The 16,595-nt window shown below is 35.8% G+C and overlaps 1 protein-coding gene across 1 annotated transcript; it reads left to right on the forward strand.

The window, feature by feature from the left end:
- The first annotated feature begins 108 nt into the window (after positions 1-108).
- Positions 109-11,519, forward strand: LOC132545080 (protein unc-119 homolog B-like). The gene is made up of 5 exons (XM_060208749.1): positions 109-304; positions 7,087-7,200; positions 8,679-8,784; positions 9,938-10,110; positions 11,312-11,519. Exons 1-5 carry the CDS (start codon positions 145-147, stop codon positions 11,422-11,424), a joined length of 666 nt encoding a protein of 221 aa, XP_060064732.1. The 5' UTR covers positions 109-144; the 3' UTR covers positions 11,425-11,519.
- The last annotated feature ends 5,076 nt before the right edge of the window (positions 11,520-16,595 follow it).

Genomic DNA, 16,595 nt, shown 5'->3' on the forward strand with positions numbered 1-16,595 from the left:
GACAACGACGCCTGTCATTGTTCAGTCGGATTTACCTGTCCCCCCGGAACAAAGGCTTTGTTTATTTGTGCTTATCAAGGGGGCCAGTCTATCACAGACTGTCACTATTTTTGATACCGAGGATATTTTTAAACTGTATAAATAATGAGTCAAGCTACAGGTAAAAAGAAGGGAGGTGGATTTTTGTCCAGGGCAGCGAAAGCCAAAGATAAAGCGACGCTAGAACCAATCACGGAAGATGAATTACTAAAGAAAAAAGACATTTCACCCGATGAAGTTTTGCGTTTACAAAAAATATCAGAAAGTGAGTTGTTAGCATTTATATGACCGTTTGTCTGTCTGTAACCAAAAATATACCCCAGTTGGATGTAACAAGTACTGGAGCACCGACAAATCTTGGGAAATCTGGCAATATAGTCAAACCTGACTATACGTATATAGGGCAATTCTATACAACTGAGCTATACCTGGTCGCGATCATGGTGTGTACATAAAAATGGACGACGTATCTAGCGAGTTGGTAACACTATTTTTTTTTTGTCATAAGACACTATTTCTGTGGAGTTGGTTGAATTTCGTCGTTGCAAATTTCGGTACTTGCATCCCTTTTTCCACGTGTTCCAATAGTGAAACATGAAATTTCCTTAATCTAGATTAAAACACCAATTATTTCATTTTCTTCCACCTCAAATTTTACATTCATTGCAGGTTACACATTTTTGCACTGAAACGTCATGCTAAAAGCACACCTGTGGCCTGAACCTGCATCAATAGGATGCTTATCTGCAGATGACACAGTGAATGAATAAGGCCATATTGGTGTGTGTACATGATACTGAAAATATGTAGTGTTGAAATTCTAAAAATTTGCCTAAAACTTCGCAAATATGCCAAAAATTTCACTGACTTCCATAATTTGTCATCATTTTTCTTTTGATATGCATGAAAGAAATGTGACTGGATCCCACCTGCATATTTACATTTGCTATATATAGGTATAGTCTGATTCAACAGTATAAGCAAAATCTTGTTATTTATCCAGATTTGTCAGTGCTATAGTACCTGAGTACTGGAGCTGGTTTAAAATTGTAAGAAATGTCAAATAGCATGAATGGTCCTTTGCTGACAGTAGCTAGAAAACTAACTATGTTTTTGCTTATTTTACGAATTGCAGTTGATAATCATATACTTCTTGTAATCTATCTGTCCACCATATATCAGTTTCTGTAAGATACAAAAGGTAAACAACTATCCAGAATGCTAATATTAAGGATGCAATGTTCATTAATCATGAATGTATGGAAAAGACTAATTTTTCAAGTTTTTATGTCACCATCAGAAATTATGAAGCAGTTATGGTCAATATTCAAGTATTCCAGTATTCCTCACTCCAATACACTACAGATATAATTAAAGCCTCAACACTCCTCTTGCAAGTACTCAGTCCTCACCCCCAATACACCACACATGTTACCCTTTGGTCTTACATTGATCTATTCTCTTCAACCACAATACACCACAAATATCACCTTCAACCTCTCACCCTGCAATCCTCCTAAGAGCAGTTCACATTCCCCAAATACCCTAATGAAAACACCTTCCTATTCTCCTAAGTCTAGTACTTCTTGCCCCCAATACACCACACATATTGCCCTTCAGTCCTCCTCAGACCTATACCCCTAACCCCCATTACATATTCATATTACTCGTCACTCCTTCACAGACCAGGATCCTCAATACCTTCTTACCCAATACTCTTTGTCCCCAATATGTATATACAGTATTTATTCCAATAAACGCCCCGTCTCTAATAAATGCCCCCCCCACCTGTTTTCTCAGTAAATTTCAACAACTCTGGAGTCGGGTTACAAAGCTTACCTTTTAATAAATTTTAAATTCCTGGTATCCATGAACATGAACAAATGAATTCTGGCACAAGAAAATTACACTGTCACGACATGTACAGAAGTAATATCAATTTAATCCACGGTTCATTTCAATATACTGCAGGCCTAACGGCCGGGACTGCCGTACAAGCTACTGTCTTCACTTTCACTTTCACTTTCGCCAGTCTCGCTTTCACTCAGTTCTATTTGTGTAATAGAAGGCGCGTTCACATCACCCATTAAATTTTGCAAAACGTCATCTGCAGCTTGGACATCCTTTTCACTAAACCCCTGAAATTCCTCATCGTCAGAATCATACTGGAAAATATGATCCTCGCTACCGTCTAGCGAATTTGTGATACCACATTTTTTGAACAATCTTCTGATTGTGTCCGGGCTAATGCTATCCCATGCTATCTTGACCGAAGACAACATTACAGCTTTAGATGGGGCTTTACGATTCCCTGCTTTGGTTTTCTCAATGGGGCCACTGAAGCACCATTCCTCATACAACTCTCCAAGTTTTTGTTTGAAGGGTTTATTCCACGACACATCGGCTGGCTGTAGCATACATGTACATCCTCTGGGTATAACACAGATGTCTGAATTATATTTTTGACGAACCAGTTTTTTTACATCTTCAGTAAGATGACCACAGAAAGCGTCCCATACTAATAACTGCCTAGCTGTATTATTCACACCCCAGAGTTTTTTAACCAAAATTTTATACTTTCCACGTTTGCCCAGGATTTTTGTCTGGCCCCGCACATGTATACCACAATACCACTTGGTATGTCATCTTTCGGGAGGGGACGAACGCCTGGCATGTGCACAAGGGGGACGATTTTAGTCCCATCGGCGTATGCTGCCAGTGTCATCGTTATTTTTTGTTTTTCGTGGCCAGTACTGTAAACTCTGACCTCCTTTTCCCCCTTTATTGCCAATGTTGATTTTCCTGGCATGTCAAACCACACCGGGGTTTCGTCCATGTTAGCGATATGGCTATCGGGGTATTCTCGTAGCCGACGCATTCTTAACACGAAATTAAAAAAACTGTCAATACAATCATCAATTAATGAAACTCCATGTTGTGCCACATGCGTAGATCGCCTGAACGAAATGTTATGTCTCTTTTTGAATTTAGAAAACCAGCCATATGAGGCTTTGAACGATTGACTACCATTTGCCTTATGCATACGCAGGGCCTCAAACCGCAATGCTTTCCTAGTCACTCGTATTCCGGCCTCCCATCTGTCCTGTAGCCATCTCATCAGATTTTTGTCAATATCTTCATATCTGACATGCCTCCCACCTCCTTTACAGCGTTTAGATGTTTTAGAAAGATTTTTTAATTTTTCTTTGTTTTGACACCAGTCCCGCACTCGTTTTCTGTCAACACGAAACACTTTCGCGGCGGCATGTTTACCCTTCTTCTCTGCGAAGGCGATTACTTTAAGCTTGAAAGCAGTGTTGTAATTTCGTTTTGTCCCAGACATTGTTATCAGGTATGTGGGATTTATTAAGAAACAGACTGGCTTATATACCGCTGTTTTTTTATTTTGTTATGCAAACTAGGCCTACAAGCGATGATGAACATTGTACGTTTTTGACTGAAGCTGACACGATTGACATTGTGTCATTTCATACAAGAATTCAGGTTATCAGAATGCAATTGACAACAGTGTTTAAAGCTACAACGATGTTGGAATTACTGCAATTTTTAAATGCATTCTTTGCTGAGTAATTCGTTAGTTTGTTAAACAATGTTTTTAAGTGGCAGCCATGGCATGTCACGACCAACAAATTATGAAATTTTGTGTTCTATTAATCGCCCCCTGTCTAAAAAAAATTTCACGCCCCCTGGGCGTTTATTGGAATAAATACGGTATGCCATACATATCACTACACATAATTTTATCACCTTCAGTACTCCTCATCCCAAATACAAAACAGACACATATATATGTGATTTTATCCTTCAATCCTCCACAGACCAGTACTCTTCGTCCCCAGTACACCACACGTCATCCTCTAGTCCCCAAACCTGTATTCCTCACCCAAATACACCACATATATCACCCTTCCATCCCCGACAGCCCTGTGCAACTTATCCCAATACACCACACATATCAGTGTACCATGTAATCACTCTTCAATATTCCCCACACCTGTACTCCTCATCCAAATACAGTACACATATCAGTATTATCACCCTTCAGTCCTCAGACCTGTACTGCTCACCTCCATTACACCACACCTGTACTCCTCACTCCTATTACACCACACCTGTACTTTTCACTCCCATTACACCACACCTGTACTATTCACTCTCATTACACCACACCTGTACTCCTCACTCCCATTACACCACACCTGTACTCCTCACTCCCATTACACCACACCTCTACTCCTCACTCCCATTACACCACACCTGTACTCCTCACTCCCATTACACCACACCTGTACTCCTCACTCCCATTACACCACACCTGTACTCCTCACCTCCATTACACCACACCTGTACTCCTCACTCCCACTACACCACACCTGTACTCCTCTCTCCCATTTCACCACACCTGTAAGCCTCACTCCCATTACACCACACCTGTACTCCTCACTCCCACTACACCACAGCTGTACTCCTCTCTCCCATTTCACCACACCTGTAAGCCTCACTCCCATTACACCACACCTGTACTCCTCACCTCCATTACACCACACCTGTACTCCTCACTCCCAATACACCACACCTGTACTCCTCACTCCCATTTCACCACACCTGTACTCCTCACTCCCATTACACCACACCTGTACTCCTCACCTCCAATACACCACACCTGTACTCCTCACCTCCTCACCTGTACTCCCATTACAAAACACCTGTACTCCTCACCTCCATTACACCACACCTGTACTCACCCTACAAAACACCTTCCAATACACCACACCTGTACTCCTACACCACACCCACCTCGTTACACCACACCTGTACTCCTCACTCCATTACACCACACCTGTACTCCTCACCTCCATTACACCACACCTGTACTCCTCACCTCCAATACACCACACCTGTACTCCTCACCCCCATGACACCACACCTGTACTCCTCACCCCCATTACACCACACCTGTACTCCTCACCTCAATTACAAAACACCTGTACTCCTCACTCCCATTACACCACACCTGTACTCCTCACCTCTAATACACCACACATGTACTCTTTACCTCGTTACACCACACCTGTACTCCTCACTCTCATTACACCACACCTGTACTCCTCACCTCCATTACACCACACCTGTACTCCTCATTCCCACTACACCACACCTGTACTCCTCACCACCATTACACCACACCTGTACTCCTCACCTCAATTACAAAACACCTGTACTCCTCACTCCCATTACACCACACCTGTACTCCTCACCTCTAATACACCACACATGTACTCTTTACCTCGTTACACCACACCTGTACTCCTCACTCCTATTACACCACACCTGTACTCCTCGCCTCCAATATACCACACCTGTACTCCTCACCCCCATGACACCACACCTGTACTCCTCACCTCCATTACACCACACCTGTACCCTCACCTCCAATACACCACACCTGTACTCCTCAATCCCATTTCACCACACCTGTACTCCTCACTCTCATTACACCACTCCTGTACTCCTCACTGCCACTACACCACACCTGTACTCCTCACCTCCAATACACCACACCTGTACTTCTCACCTCCATTACACCACACCTGTACCCTCACCTCCAATACACCACACCTGTACTCCTCATTCCCACTACACCACACCTGTACTCCTCATTCCCATTACACCACACCTGTACTCCTCATTCCCATTACAAAACACCTGTACTCCTCACTCCCATTACACCACACCTGTACTCCTCACCTCTAATACACCACACATGTACTCTTTACTTCGTTACACCACACCTGTACTCCTCACTCCCATTTCACCACACCTGTACTCCTCACTCCCATTACACCACACCTGTACTCCTCACCTCTAATACACCACACATGTACTCTTTACTTCGTTACACCACACCTGTACTCCTCACCTCCATGACACCACACCTGTACTCCTCAATCCCATTTCACCACACCTGTACTCCTCACCTCCAATACACCACACCTGTACTCCTCACCCCCATTACACCACACCTGTACTCCTCAACTCCATTACACCACACCTGTACCCTCACCTCCATTACACCACACCTGTACTCATCCCCCTCATTAATCCATACATATCAGTTTCAAATTCCTCCCCAAACCAGTATTCCTCACCAAAATACACCAGTCACATCACACTATTCAATCTTCCTTAGCAGACCAGTACTCTTCAGTAACCCCTCCTCCAACAAACAAGTATATGGTACAGTGCAGCCATTTATTGTGATTGATATCCTGGGGACCAACACAATTACCACTTCTTATTAAAAACAGTAAAGGGGTTTATTTCAGGACAATGAAATGTTACTTGTTCATAATTCTACTTGCTATTAGTGGGTGGGCTTAGCCCTGGATACATAATATTGCCACAACATGAAATGATCAGCTTCTGCTTCTGTTAACTCTAGGTATCAGACATACTAGTAGAAATAAATATATATATAAATATATAATGTTATATATGATATATACCTATATGTGGTGTATAGGATGCCTCAGTAGGCGTGTTCACTGATTCGTGAAGAATCTAATCAAGCATGAGTTTTAGACCTTTTTTCCTTGGAACATGGATTCAAAACACACTGATGAGAATGATTTCTTTTGAATTAATTGTTTCCCTACCAATGTCTGCTTGGATTGCACATTAGTTCTGCAGTTGGGTTTCCCTCCAACAGACAAAACAATGTTTGTTCCCTTCATCACTTGGTGTTGTATTTAAGTTGTAATAAAAGCTGTACAGATGTGTGTATTGATCGATGGTTTTGTTAAAGAATGAAAATTAATAAAGGTTCATTATCTTTACTAACCTGTCAAATACAGTACATATGATTAACTGGTAAAGAATATTTTGCTTCTGATGTTATCAAGTTTTGACAGGATTTTTTTAGAAATATTATTATTTGTACTGTTAAGTACATAGATGAATACTGACTTTCTAATTATAATGAATGAAATCAGTTATAAAAGTCATTATGATTTTCATCCTTTTCAGAGTACTTGTGCACTCCAGATGCTAACATATATGGCATTGACTTCACACGTTTCAAGCTGCGTGACATGGAATCTGGAGCTGTATTGTTTGAAGTGGCAAAACCTCCCCCAACAGGTTTGCATTTAAAAGACAACACTACTAAAATCATACTTTTTTTAACATTAATATGATCCAATATATCTTTTTTCATCACTTTCTAACATTGACAGTCCAATATTACGATAGAATGGTGTCAGATATTTATACAGCACCTCAAGCTCCTTCTCGGTAATAAAATACTGTTTCCTCTGTTGTATACGTCTGTATACATGTATACGTATGTTGTCATAAATCCTGGACCACTGTGTACACACAGTACATCATTCTTATTAAAGCCATATTCAGTACCAAGAATTACTAAAAGCCTGCCAATCAAAATAACAGCATCTGTAAAGCATGTTGATGGCACTGATGACACGGGTCTTAATTTGCGGATATGTAGGTGTAATAATTGATATTGTTGGAGATATTGATCTGAGCCAATGATACAGGTGTCTCAATATGGTATTGTGATGCATTGTTCATCTTTGCTTTGTGTAATACCTCACTCTTCCTGGTGAATACACTATATTGATCTGAAACCACACAAGCATATGTGGTTTTTCATGTATCTGAGAACTGTATTGTTAATAATTTGCTAGGCCAAATGGACTGCCCATTAATGATGATATAAAAGTTATCAATGGAGCAAGGCAATAGGTAGCAGGAAACAGTTAATTTGCATTTTTCCTGAAATTATTGGTCATGTTTTAGATATACAGGTATAGCAGATTGGTTATAGAAAATACATCATTATATGTATATATATTTACAGTTGCATTAATAGTAGAGAGATAAAATTTGTGTAAATCAAAATTTTCCTCTGATTTCTGACATGTGATTGTCATGGTTACCTACTGAAAAAATGCTAAAAATACAAAAATACTGCTAATTCCAACCTAACACTACAACTTTCCAGAAGAAATTTATTTCTAAACACCTATCTTAAAATCAACAACACTGTCATGGTAACAAAGTACTTACATTTCAGCAAATGCCAACACAGAAATCCTTCATAACATGACCACATGCAAACACTATGAAAATTTCACTTTCTGGTTTTTTGGTGCGTAGAAACAGATTCGAGACTGGCCAAATAGTAATCTCCAACACAAAGCTAAAATATTATTCTGAAAAAAATGAAACCCCACATTGTCCACTTTTACATGACAAGACCAAATTTAACAAGGATTTATTTTTTTCGATTTTAATTAAAACCATTATAATGGGGTAATCTAATGAACAAAAAAAAAATCACCCATGGCCACACCAAGAAACTGTGTACTGCTACCAATATATTCACTTACCTGGGTTATTACATACAATATTAACACAAAGATAATCAAGTGTTCTTGATTTTTCTTTTTTTTTTTTTTTTTTTTTCCAAGAGTGCAAAGGCTACTGACTTATTTGATGCTGGGTTGTGAGGTTGTCTGTTTTATACATGTATGTGGTTGTTTGTGATAGTATGTGTTTTTAAATTACCTAGTATGTTTACCTTACTGTTTAATCAGATGATGATGACGACATGGATCCAGAGGAAATCGACCCTAATGCAGGAAGATTTGTACGATATCAGTTCACACCACAGTTCCTTAAATTGAAAACCGTTGGTGCTACGTATGTATTCTTGTATTAAAACATCAAAATTGTAAAATCAGTCTTTAAGATAAACTGTTATGTGACATACCAATGCGATTGCCATTGTTCTCGTTCATAATTTCATTCAAGAAAATCAAGTACATGATCAAATGTATCATTACGTTCTAAAAAATAAATTCTTCAGTATAATGGTACGATTTCATCTTTAAAAAATATTTTACTGTGATAATTTAAATATTAGAAATGTTAGCCATATTGAAATTCATTGTTTAACTTTGTTGTACTTTGGAATAGAGAGTTTCAAAGGAAACCCTGTTGGTCATATTTTATAATTCGTACAGTGATAAGCATGCATGAATGACATCACACTTTTACGATAGAAATAGATAGATACAAGTATACATTTAACTACTCAGGACAAATAGACAGTCCTCACCGTTGAAAATGGTAATGTGAAATGGGCAGTAACATTGATAATCTGATGTGAGAATATCTTCAGATAGACTTCTGTCCTTATTCTCATTGAGTTTGTTAAAAGGGGGACATCAAAATGGTAAATTTTTGTCAATACAATTGCTGGGAACTATTTCTGCCAAATTTGGAGAACCTATTCTCAGATAAAACTCACCATAATTATTGTATAAAACTGTTAAATATCAGGAACATTAACCTGTACAATTACTGTATCTATTTGGGACAATCTGTATTTTGGGTTGGAGGAAGTAAAGAAGAATTTTCACTTATAAATGTAAATCAGAGATACATATGCTTTGTTTAATTTAACATCCTTTCTAAACTGTGGCCAGAATTGGTTTAAAAGAAAGACATCATGATTTCACTTGTCACTGATCATTGGATAACTAAAAGCTTGAAAACAACCAAACTGCAATCTCTATTTGGTAGAGGACATGTACATAATGTCATATTTTATACTCCATAGCCTTAAGGATTGTAGAATTTCTTCATAATAATTTTAATGTTGCTTTTAATATTGAAAAATAATATATTCATAATTTCAAAACGATGCATTTGACAGAATGAAAACAGAATTATAAGCAGATTTATGTAATAAATTTTTCATTGCTTGTATTAAGTTTTAAGATTTAGTAAATTTTTACTGGGTGTCCATAATTTCATTATTTGTCATCCTATACTATTTGAATTTTTTTAGGGTGGAGTTTGTAGTTGGAGATAAGCCTGTGAACAAATTCCGCATGATTGAGAGACATTACTTCAAAGAAAAAATGTTGAAAAGCTTTGACTTTGAATTTGGCTTCTGCATCCCTCAAAGTAGGAATACAGTGGAACATATATATGAATTTCCATACTTATCTCCAGACGAAAGTAAGTTGTTCTCCGAGATCATCAGTCAGTAGTTATTTAAACTATACTATGTTATGCTTGTTGTAGACTGTAAATGCTTTCACCTGTAATGAATATTTAGGGAAGAAATCTTTTCATAATAGAACTCATCTTGTGAAATAGCTTTGTGTTTTATAAGTTTGTTGATGAGCAAATTTTCCAGATTTTTATTTCCATTTTTGAGGTAATTTCACTTCCTAATGACACCGGCCATCTATTAATAGTCACTGGTTTGTACAAAAAATATCCAAGAGATAACAAAATGGCTGGATTTATGTTACCGTTGTAATTACATATAAATGCCACTTTATACCCAATATTAAAATGATATTCATAACACCGTGAATGACATTGACTAGTTTAAGCATCACCATGGTAATGGCATGATCATAATTCATAATAACTTTAGATTTTACTAACTTTCTTATGAGGAGGCTGTTCTCAATCTGTTCAGCAATTCCGAATCTAGAGACTTGATGTTTTAAGTTTGATTTGTTGTGACTTTTAAAAAACAAAACGTGTTAGAGATTCAGATTTACAGAATATATGGTTAATATAAGCTTAGTTAATATAAGTGCAAGCTGGAAAAGATGAGTTCAGTGGGAAGTATTTTGAACACTTTATGTTGAACTTACGATTGCTTCTGAATATATGCCTACTGAAAAACATCTATCTTAATAATTGGCTTCATTTTAGCAGGAATAAAACATACCATAGTGTTATATTTCAAGTTAGGCTAAAAATGAAACACAATTGTATATGTAAATGCACGTTATGAATAAACACTAGATTTAGAAACTTAAAAATAATTTCCGTGTGTGAAATGTGATTAATAGATCAGTCTTACCTTATATTTTTAGTAGCCAGGGTTTTCCATAATTTTGTTAGTAGTAGGCTGTGTAGTGAAAGTAGGAGGCTGGCCTGCCGTGTACGTGTAGTCGTGTACGGAACATTATTATGGAACTGGATTGGTGGATTGGCGGCCAAATGATCAAAGTAGCCGGTCAAATTAGCCGGCGACCGGCTCTTATGGAAAACCCTGAGTAGCACAAGTTTGAAAATGTAGAGATTGGTTTTCTGGCGAAAACAAAAATGCAAACAAATATTAGAAAAGCTAGTCTTTACCTTGTCCTCAGAGAAGTCATTGGAAAGTATGTTTAAGTTTTCTTAACTTTATTTACAGTTGAAGAAATGATTGATCATCCATTCGACACCAGATCAGACAGTTTCTACTTTGTTGATGATAAACTGATCATGCACAACAAAGCAGACTACGCATATAATGGAGGAACGTAACACTGCCTTCTTATGACCAGCAGGCCTGGACACTTCATAGGAGGGCACACTGCCAGAGAACACTACATACCAGCAAACTTGTGCAAACAGAGACATACGCCCTTTGTGTAAATATCTAATTTACTGAGATGTGTGTAGAAAAGTCACATATATGATGGCCGTTTTGGCTGGCAGAAACAGGAACAAAGAGACTTTGATTTGCCAAGAAGAAATTTTCTGAGAAAAAAAAAAGAAGAAAAAAAATGATATATGAATGGAAAAAAATCACCTCCACTACATAAATACACCTTGATTACAAGCAGATATTGCATGCTTTATTTAATATATAAATATATACAGATATATATAAACAATAAGTTCTTGTCAAATGTTGAAAAATCTTACTTTTAATGAAACTTTAAGCTTGTTACTTGTGAGAAATTCCTATGGAAACTACTAATTTAAAAATCTCCTCAATATTATTCTCAATTGAAATTTTTAACATTACATGTTTTCATTCCTGTTTTCTTCTGCTTGGCTATCAGCGTGTAACTTGGTAGTTAGAACAGTTTTGTTTCATTGATTTGCTTTGTGTTGCGTACTACTTTCATAAGAGGAGGGACTAATGGTGATTGTTTTCTGGATGGCAAGTTTGCCTTCTGCATGTGACATGCTACACACTTTTGTAGTAGCCAAGCAATTTGTGGACATTAGCAACGAAATCCAGAGGTAAATTGTACACTGATTTTTCTTGTGTAAAATCATTTATTTTTTCTTTTTCTTTTACTATTTTTTTAAAAAGACATTTTTAATGACATTCTGAATACATCAGATACTTGTAAGTGTATTACTTTTCAGTAAATTGGTAAATTAAACTTAATTGCAATGTTGCAATGATATGTATATTGTATAGATAGCTGTAACACAAGGCACTCCTAAGTAATACCTCTCATATACCTCAAATAGCATCATTTGATAATATAACACTGTATATTGCCTTGTGTTGATTTCAGCCTTTATAATGAGTAGACAGATTATTTACTTAATATTTCATTATATATAATTATTTGGTAAAAGGAAAGAACTCCTTTTAACATCTATCATTCATTTCATTACAAAAAAATCTTAATAAAAATTCATGAAATTTTACAAAATTTCCTTTTCAAGTTTAAGGATTTTTTTTATAGTCATGAATCAAACATGGTGAAAATAGCACAATGAAGATGCAGTTGAATATCAGCCAAAGTTGAATATTTTAAAAATTTTTTGGTCACCTGGTTAGAAGTGAACTTTTGCTGTGGTGCGGTGTCTGCCTGGCATCAACTTTTCACTTCAAATAACTTCTTTTCAATAACAGAAAGGTCAAGGGTATTGATTTTTAGCCTGTAGCTTGCTGGGATAAATGGCTACAAAGTTTGTTCAAATGAATGACCTTGATCTACTTTCAAGGTCACATTGGCCAAATGTATGAAAATCCTTATAACAAGTTCTTCCCATTAACAGAAAGGCAGAGTAGCGATATTGGATCTGTGGCTTGCTAGGATGAAGGGCTACCAGGTTTGCTCAAATGAATGACCTTGACCTGCTTTCTAGGTCACAGGGGTCAAATGTGTTAAAATTTTGTTAACCTGATATATATATCTAACAGGTGAGCACAACAGGCACAATGGGCATTTTGTTTTTTAAAAAAGTAGGTATCTAGGAGGTCTTGTTAGACATATTTAAGATCGCAGCTAAATGAAGCATGCAATTATGTGTGGTATATAAATTGGTATTTTTCATATTAAGAAATGCATGACTGAAAATGATTTTCTGTGAGTCCTGGAATTATTGAGTATGCATTTTAGTCAAGGCATTATGAAGAAAATGGAATAAAACAAAATATGTTCCATGTAAATCCCAAAATAAAAATTTAAAAAGAAATGATTCGAAATTTGAATAAACCTTATTTTCTATGGATTCAATGTATTTTCTGAAAGAAATAGTAAATTGCAATAGAAATTTGTCTTCTTTTTTACTTTCCATAGTTTAGCTGAAATCTTAGCTACGCATTGTCAAATATGCTGTTCAAAAGATTCTCCCCAATTTTGGTATTGTTTTAACATAATACTTTCAAACCATTTGGTTTTATGAGATAAATTCATTTCATGTTGATGACATAATCTTTTGAATTGTACACTTATCAGCAGTAAAACCTACATGTTCCAAAGTGTAATTTTGCACTCATTTCATTGAAATCCGAAGGTTTATCATTTTTTACCTTGCCACATTGCTAACATTTGCTTATTTACATCTAGAACAATACCTTTTCCATTAAAAGAATGAGTCACAGAAATAGAATGAGCAATGAAAGTGTTTCTCCATTCAATTATCCAATAGCATTAAAGCACACAAACACATTTTCACAGAGACAACTGAAACATCATCAGAATCTCAAATTTATAAAAGACATAACATGTACCTATGATTTTAAGTTTGTGATATCATACATTCCAAGAAGCCATACACATTCTAATGACAGTAATGATGATTGTGATAGCTGAACTATTTTGATTTTAAGTACTCTCTATTTCTGTTCACTGTGTGTGTGTGTATGAATGATACATGTGTATATGCTTGTATGTAAGTAAGATATTAGATCCTTCAGTGATTGGTACTAATATAGTGAAAAACATATCTATCTACCTTTTATATAGAGTGACTGAAGATATTGAGCTTATATAGGTATCTTCACGAAGAATTGTGATACGTTTAAGATGGTACATTAATATATGTTGAAATCCACATCAGAGAAAATAAAACAGACCTTTTTTTAAAAATAAAAAATACATACTATTAGAATAATTTTAATATCAGAAACAAAATCTGCAGAATGCTGATGTACTTTTTTATCATTTAGATTTGGTTTTGTCACTTTCACTGACAAATCAAGGTAAAAAAAATTTTCTTCTAAACATAAGTGTTGAATACAGATTATCAGTATTGAAACAAATATTCTCTGTGCCTATTATTGTATTTTGTAAGTAAACGTTGTACAGCACATGATGATCATTCTGATGTTTTTACGGCAGTATTGAGAAACGTTAAATTATTAAAAATACTGTTTTCTGAAAGTATAACAATTAAAGATATTTTTTTTATCTTCAGTTAGTGAGAAAAAAGGAAATTATTGAAAATATTGTTACTATTGTTTTAGGACATTGTGGATTTACTGGTGAAATAAGCATGGAAAGATAGAGCTGTAACATGCAATAAGTGTATTTTCCCCCATTGGATTTAAGATCTCTACTTCTTATATACTGCATTCTGATGAGTTATTGCCATTTAGAGTTCGACGCCCATATTTTGTATGAATCATATGGTTTTCAAAAATTGTCATTTTTTAGAATGTAGAATTTACAAAGTGTTTAAATGAAGTTCTGTGTGACAAACTCTGCATGTATTGTATGACCATCCATGGTCTGCTGTTTACTAAACAGAATATTTTAGCTCTACACTTCGAAGGTAAACAGACTTTTATGTATTTCAGATGTCAAAGTCACTTGTATAAAAGCTGATTTGGAGAGGTTTTAATTACAGTTTAAATATTTTATGTTAAATTGATATAATAACACTTCATTCTTTAATTAATCAGTACTTTTAATAGGGTCTTTGATTGACTGAATTCCGCTCCAGTCATTGATGTAAAGTTCAGTCAAATGGTTTTTGTGATATATGTTACAGTAGAATATACTTAGAGTACCTGGTATTATCACAGATTCAGGTCTATATCTAAGTCCATGGTGTTATCAGAAGATGTTTTATTATATCAAGAAAAGACCTTTTTTAGATGTTTTAGAACAATAATTCTAATATGAGTGATAATACCTGATCAGAATGCAGTGCATAACAATATTTCTAATGAGAGTTAACATGTGATTCTAAAGTATTTCAGGGTCTTTTTCTGTGTATTATCCTTTAAGATTTCATTCCAACAATTAGTAAGCAGTTTAATTTTGCACAGCGTTTTTTTTTACTGTTCTTTTTTTGTCTATTATTAATTCATAGCCAGGTATATTCACAAACTATACACTTTGCCTGTGAGATATAGGAAAATATCAATTCGATAAAAACATTAGTGTGTTACATATACTTGTCTGATAGATTGTATTCATAATTTTAACTCAGATTCATGAAAAATGTCTCTATTCTGTCATAACCGTTAACATATATAGACTACACAGGGGACATATATTGGAAGGGAGATTCTCTTAATTACAGGCAATCAGTGACATTTATACAAATCTCCCTACCCTTCCTCACCACCTCTACAACACCGAACGACCCTTAGAAATGAAGTCGTGGTCACACACGTAAATATGTCCAGTTTGGAGTTAATGTACAGAAATATAGTGTCTATTTGAATGTGAACTAGTATATCGGTGAAGTGTTATAACATGTATTAGAAATTCAATAATGCATATCAAATCACATTAAACAGTAGTGTGTTATACATGTTGTGCTGTTTCAAAGAAATGCTCAAGTTTCTTCACCCTGGAATTAAGATTTTATACATACCTGTCAGTGTTGTGTCAGAATTGTGTTACATATGATGTTTATTTTACATATGCACTTGTATGATTCGCTTTAAGTTAATGTATAACTTATTTATTTTCTAACAAAGACACTGTATAATTATGTATTCATTAGATAGATATATGTGATGACCCGTTTCAAGTGACTATAACAAAAGATGTTTCATTCTCAAATAAACCATATTATGTTTTTGAATGTGAAATTTATATAAATCTGTATATGCTATGATTGCGATTTTTTTCTGTATTTTTTTTAAACAAAAGTCTAAGGTTTGGAAAAGATGAAAAGTGTGAGGTAAACTTCACTTCACCATTAAATTTGGATGTCAGAAATTATAAACTTTATTTGTTTTACAATAATTGGAAGACAAGTTATCCGACTTCTATTAATCACTCTTGTTGTCCCAGATGGAAGTGTGGGTGGAAATGTTCTTACTATAGAGGGAAACAGGAGTACCTAGTTGAGCATGTGACCTCTTCCCTTTTCTCAGCTGTTCAATTGAATCACTGACGTCTAGTTGAAAGGCGAGTTGCATTAACACTGTGCCAGCCAACCATGTATAATGCCTAGATATTGTGATATAGTTGGTTTCGGAGAAACTGACACTTTAGCATGTT

The sequence above is a fragment of the Ylistrum balloti genome, unplaced genomic scaffold, assembly GCF_031769215.1.
Source record: "Ylistrum balloti isolate Yb309-2 unplaced genomic scaffold, AGI_CSIRO_Ybal_v1 Utg369822, whole genome shotgun sequence".
Lineage (NCBI taxonomy): Eukaryota > Metazoa > Mollusca > Bivalvia > Pectinida > Pectinidae > Ylistrum > Ylistrum balloti.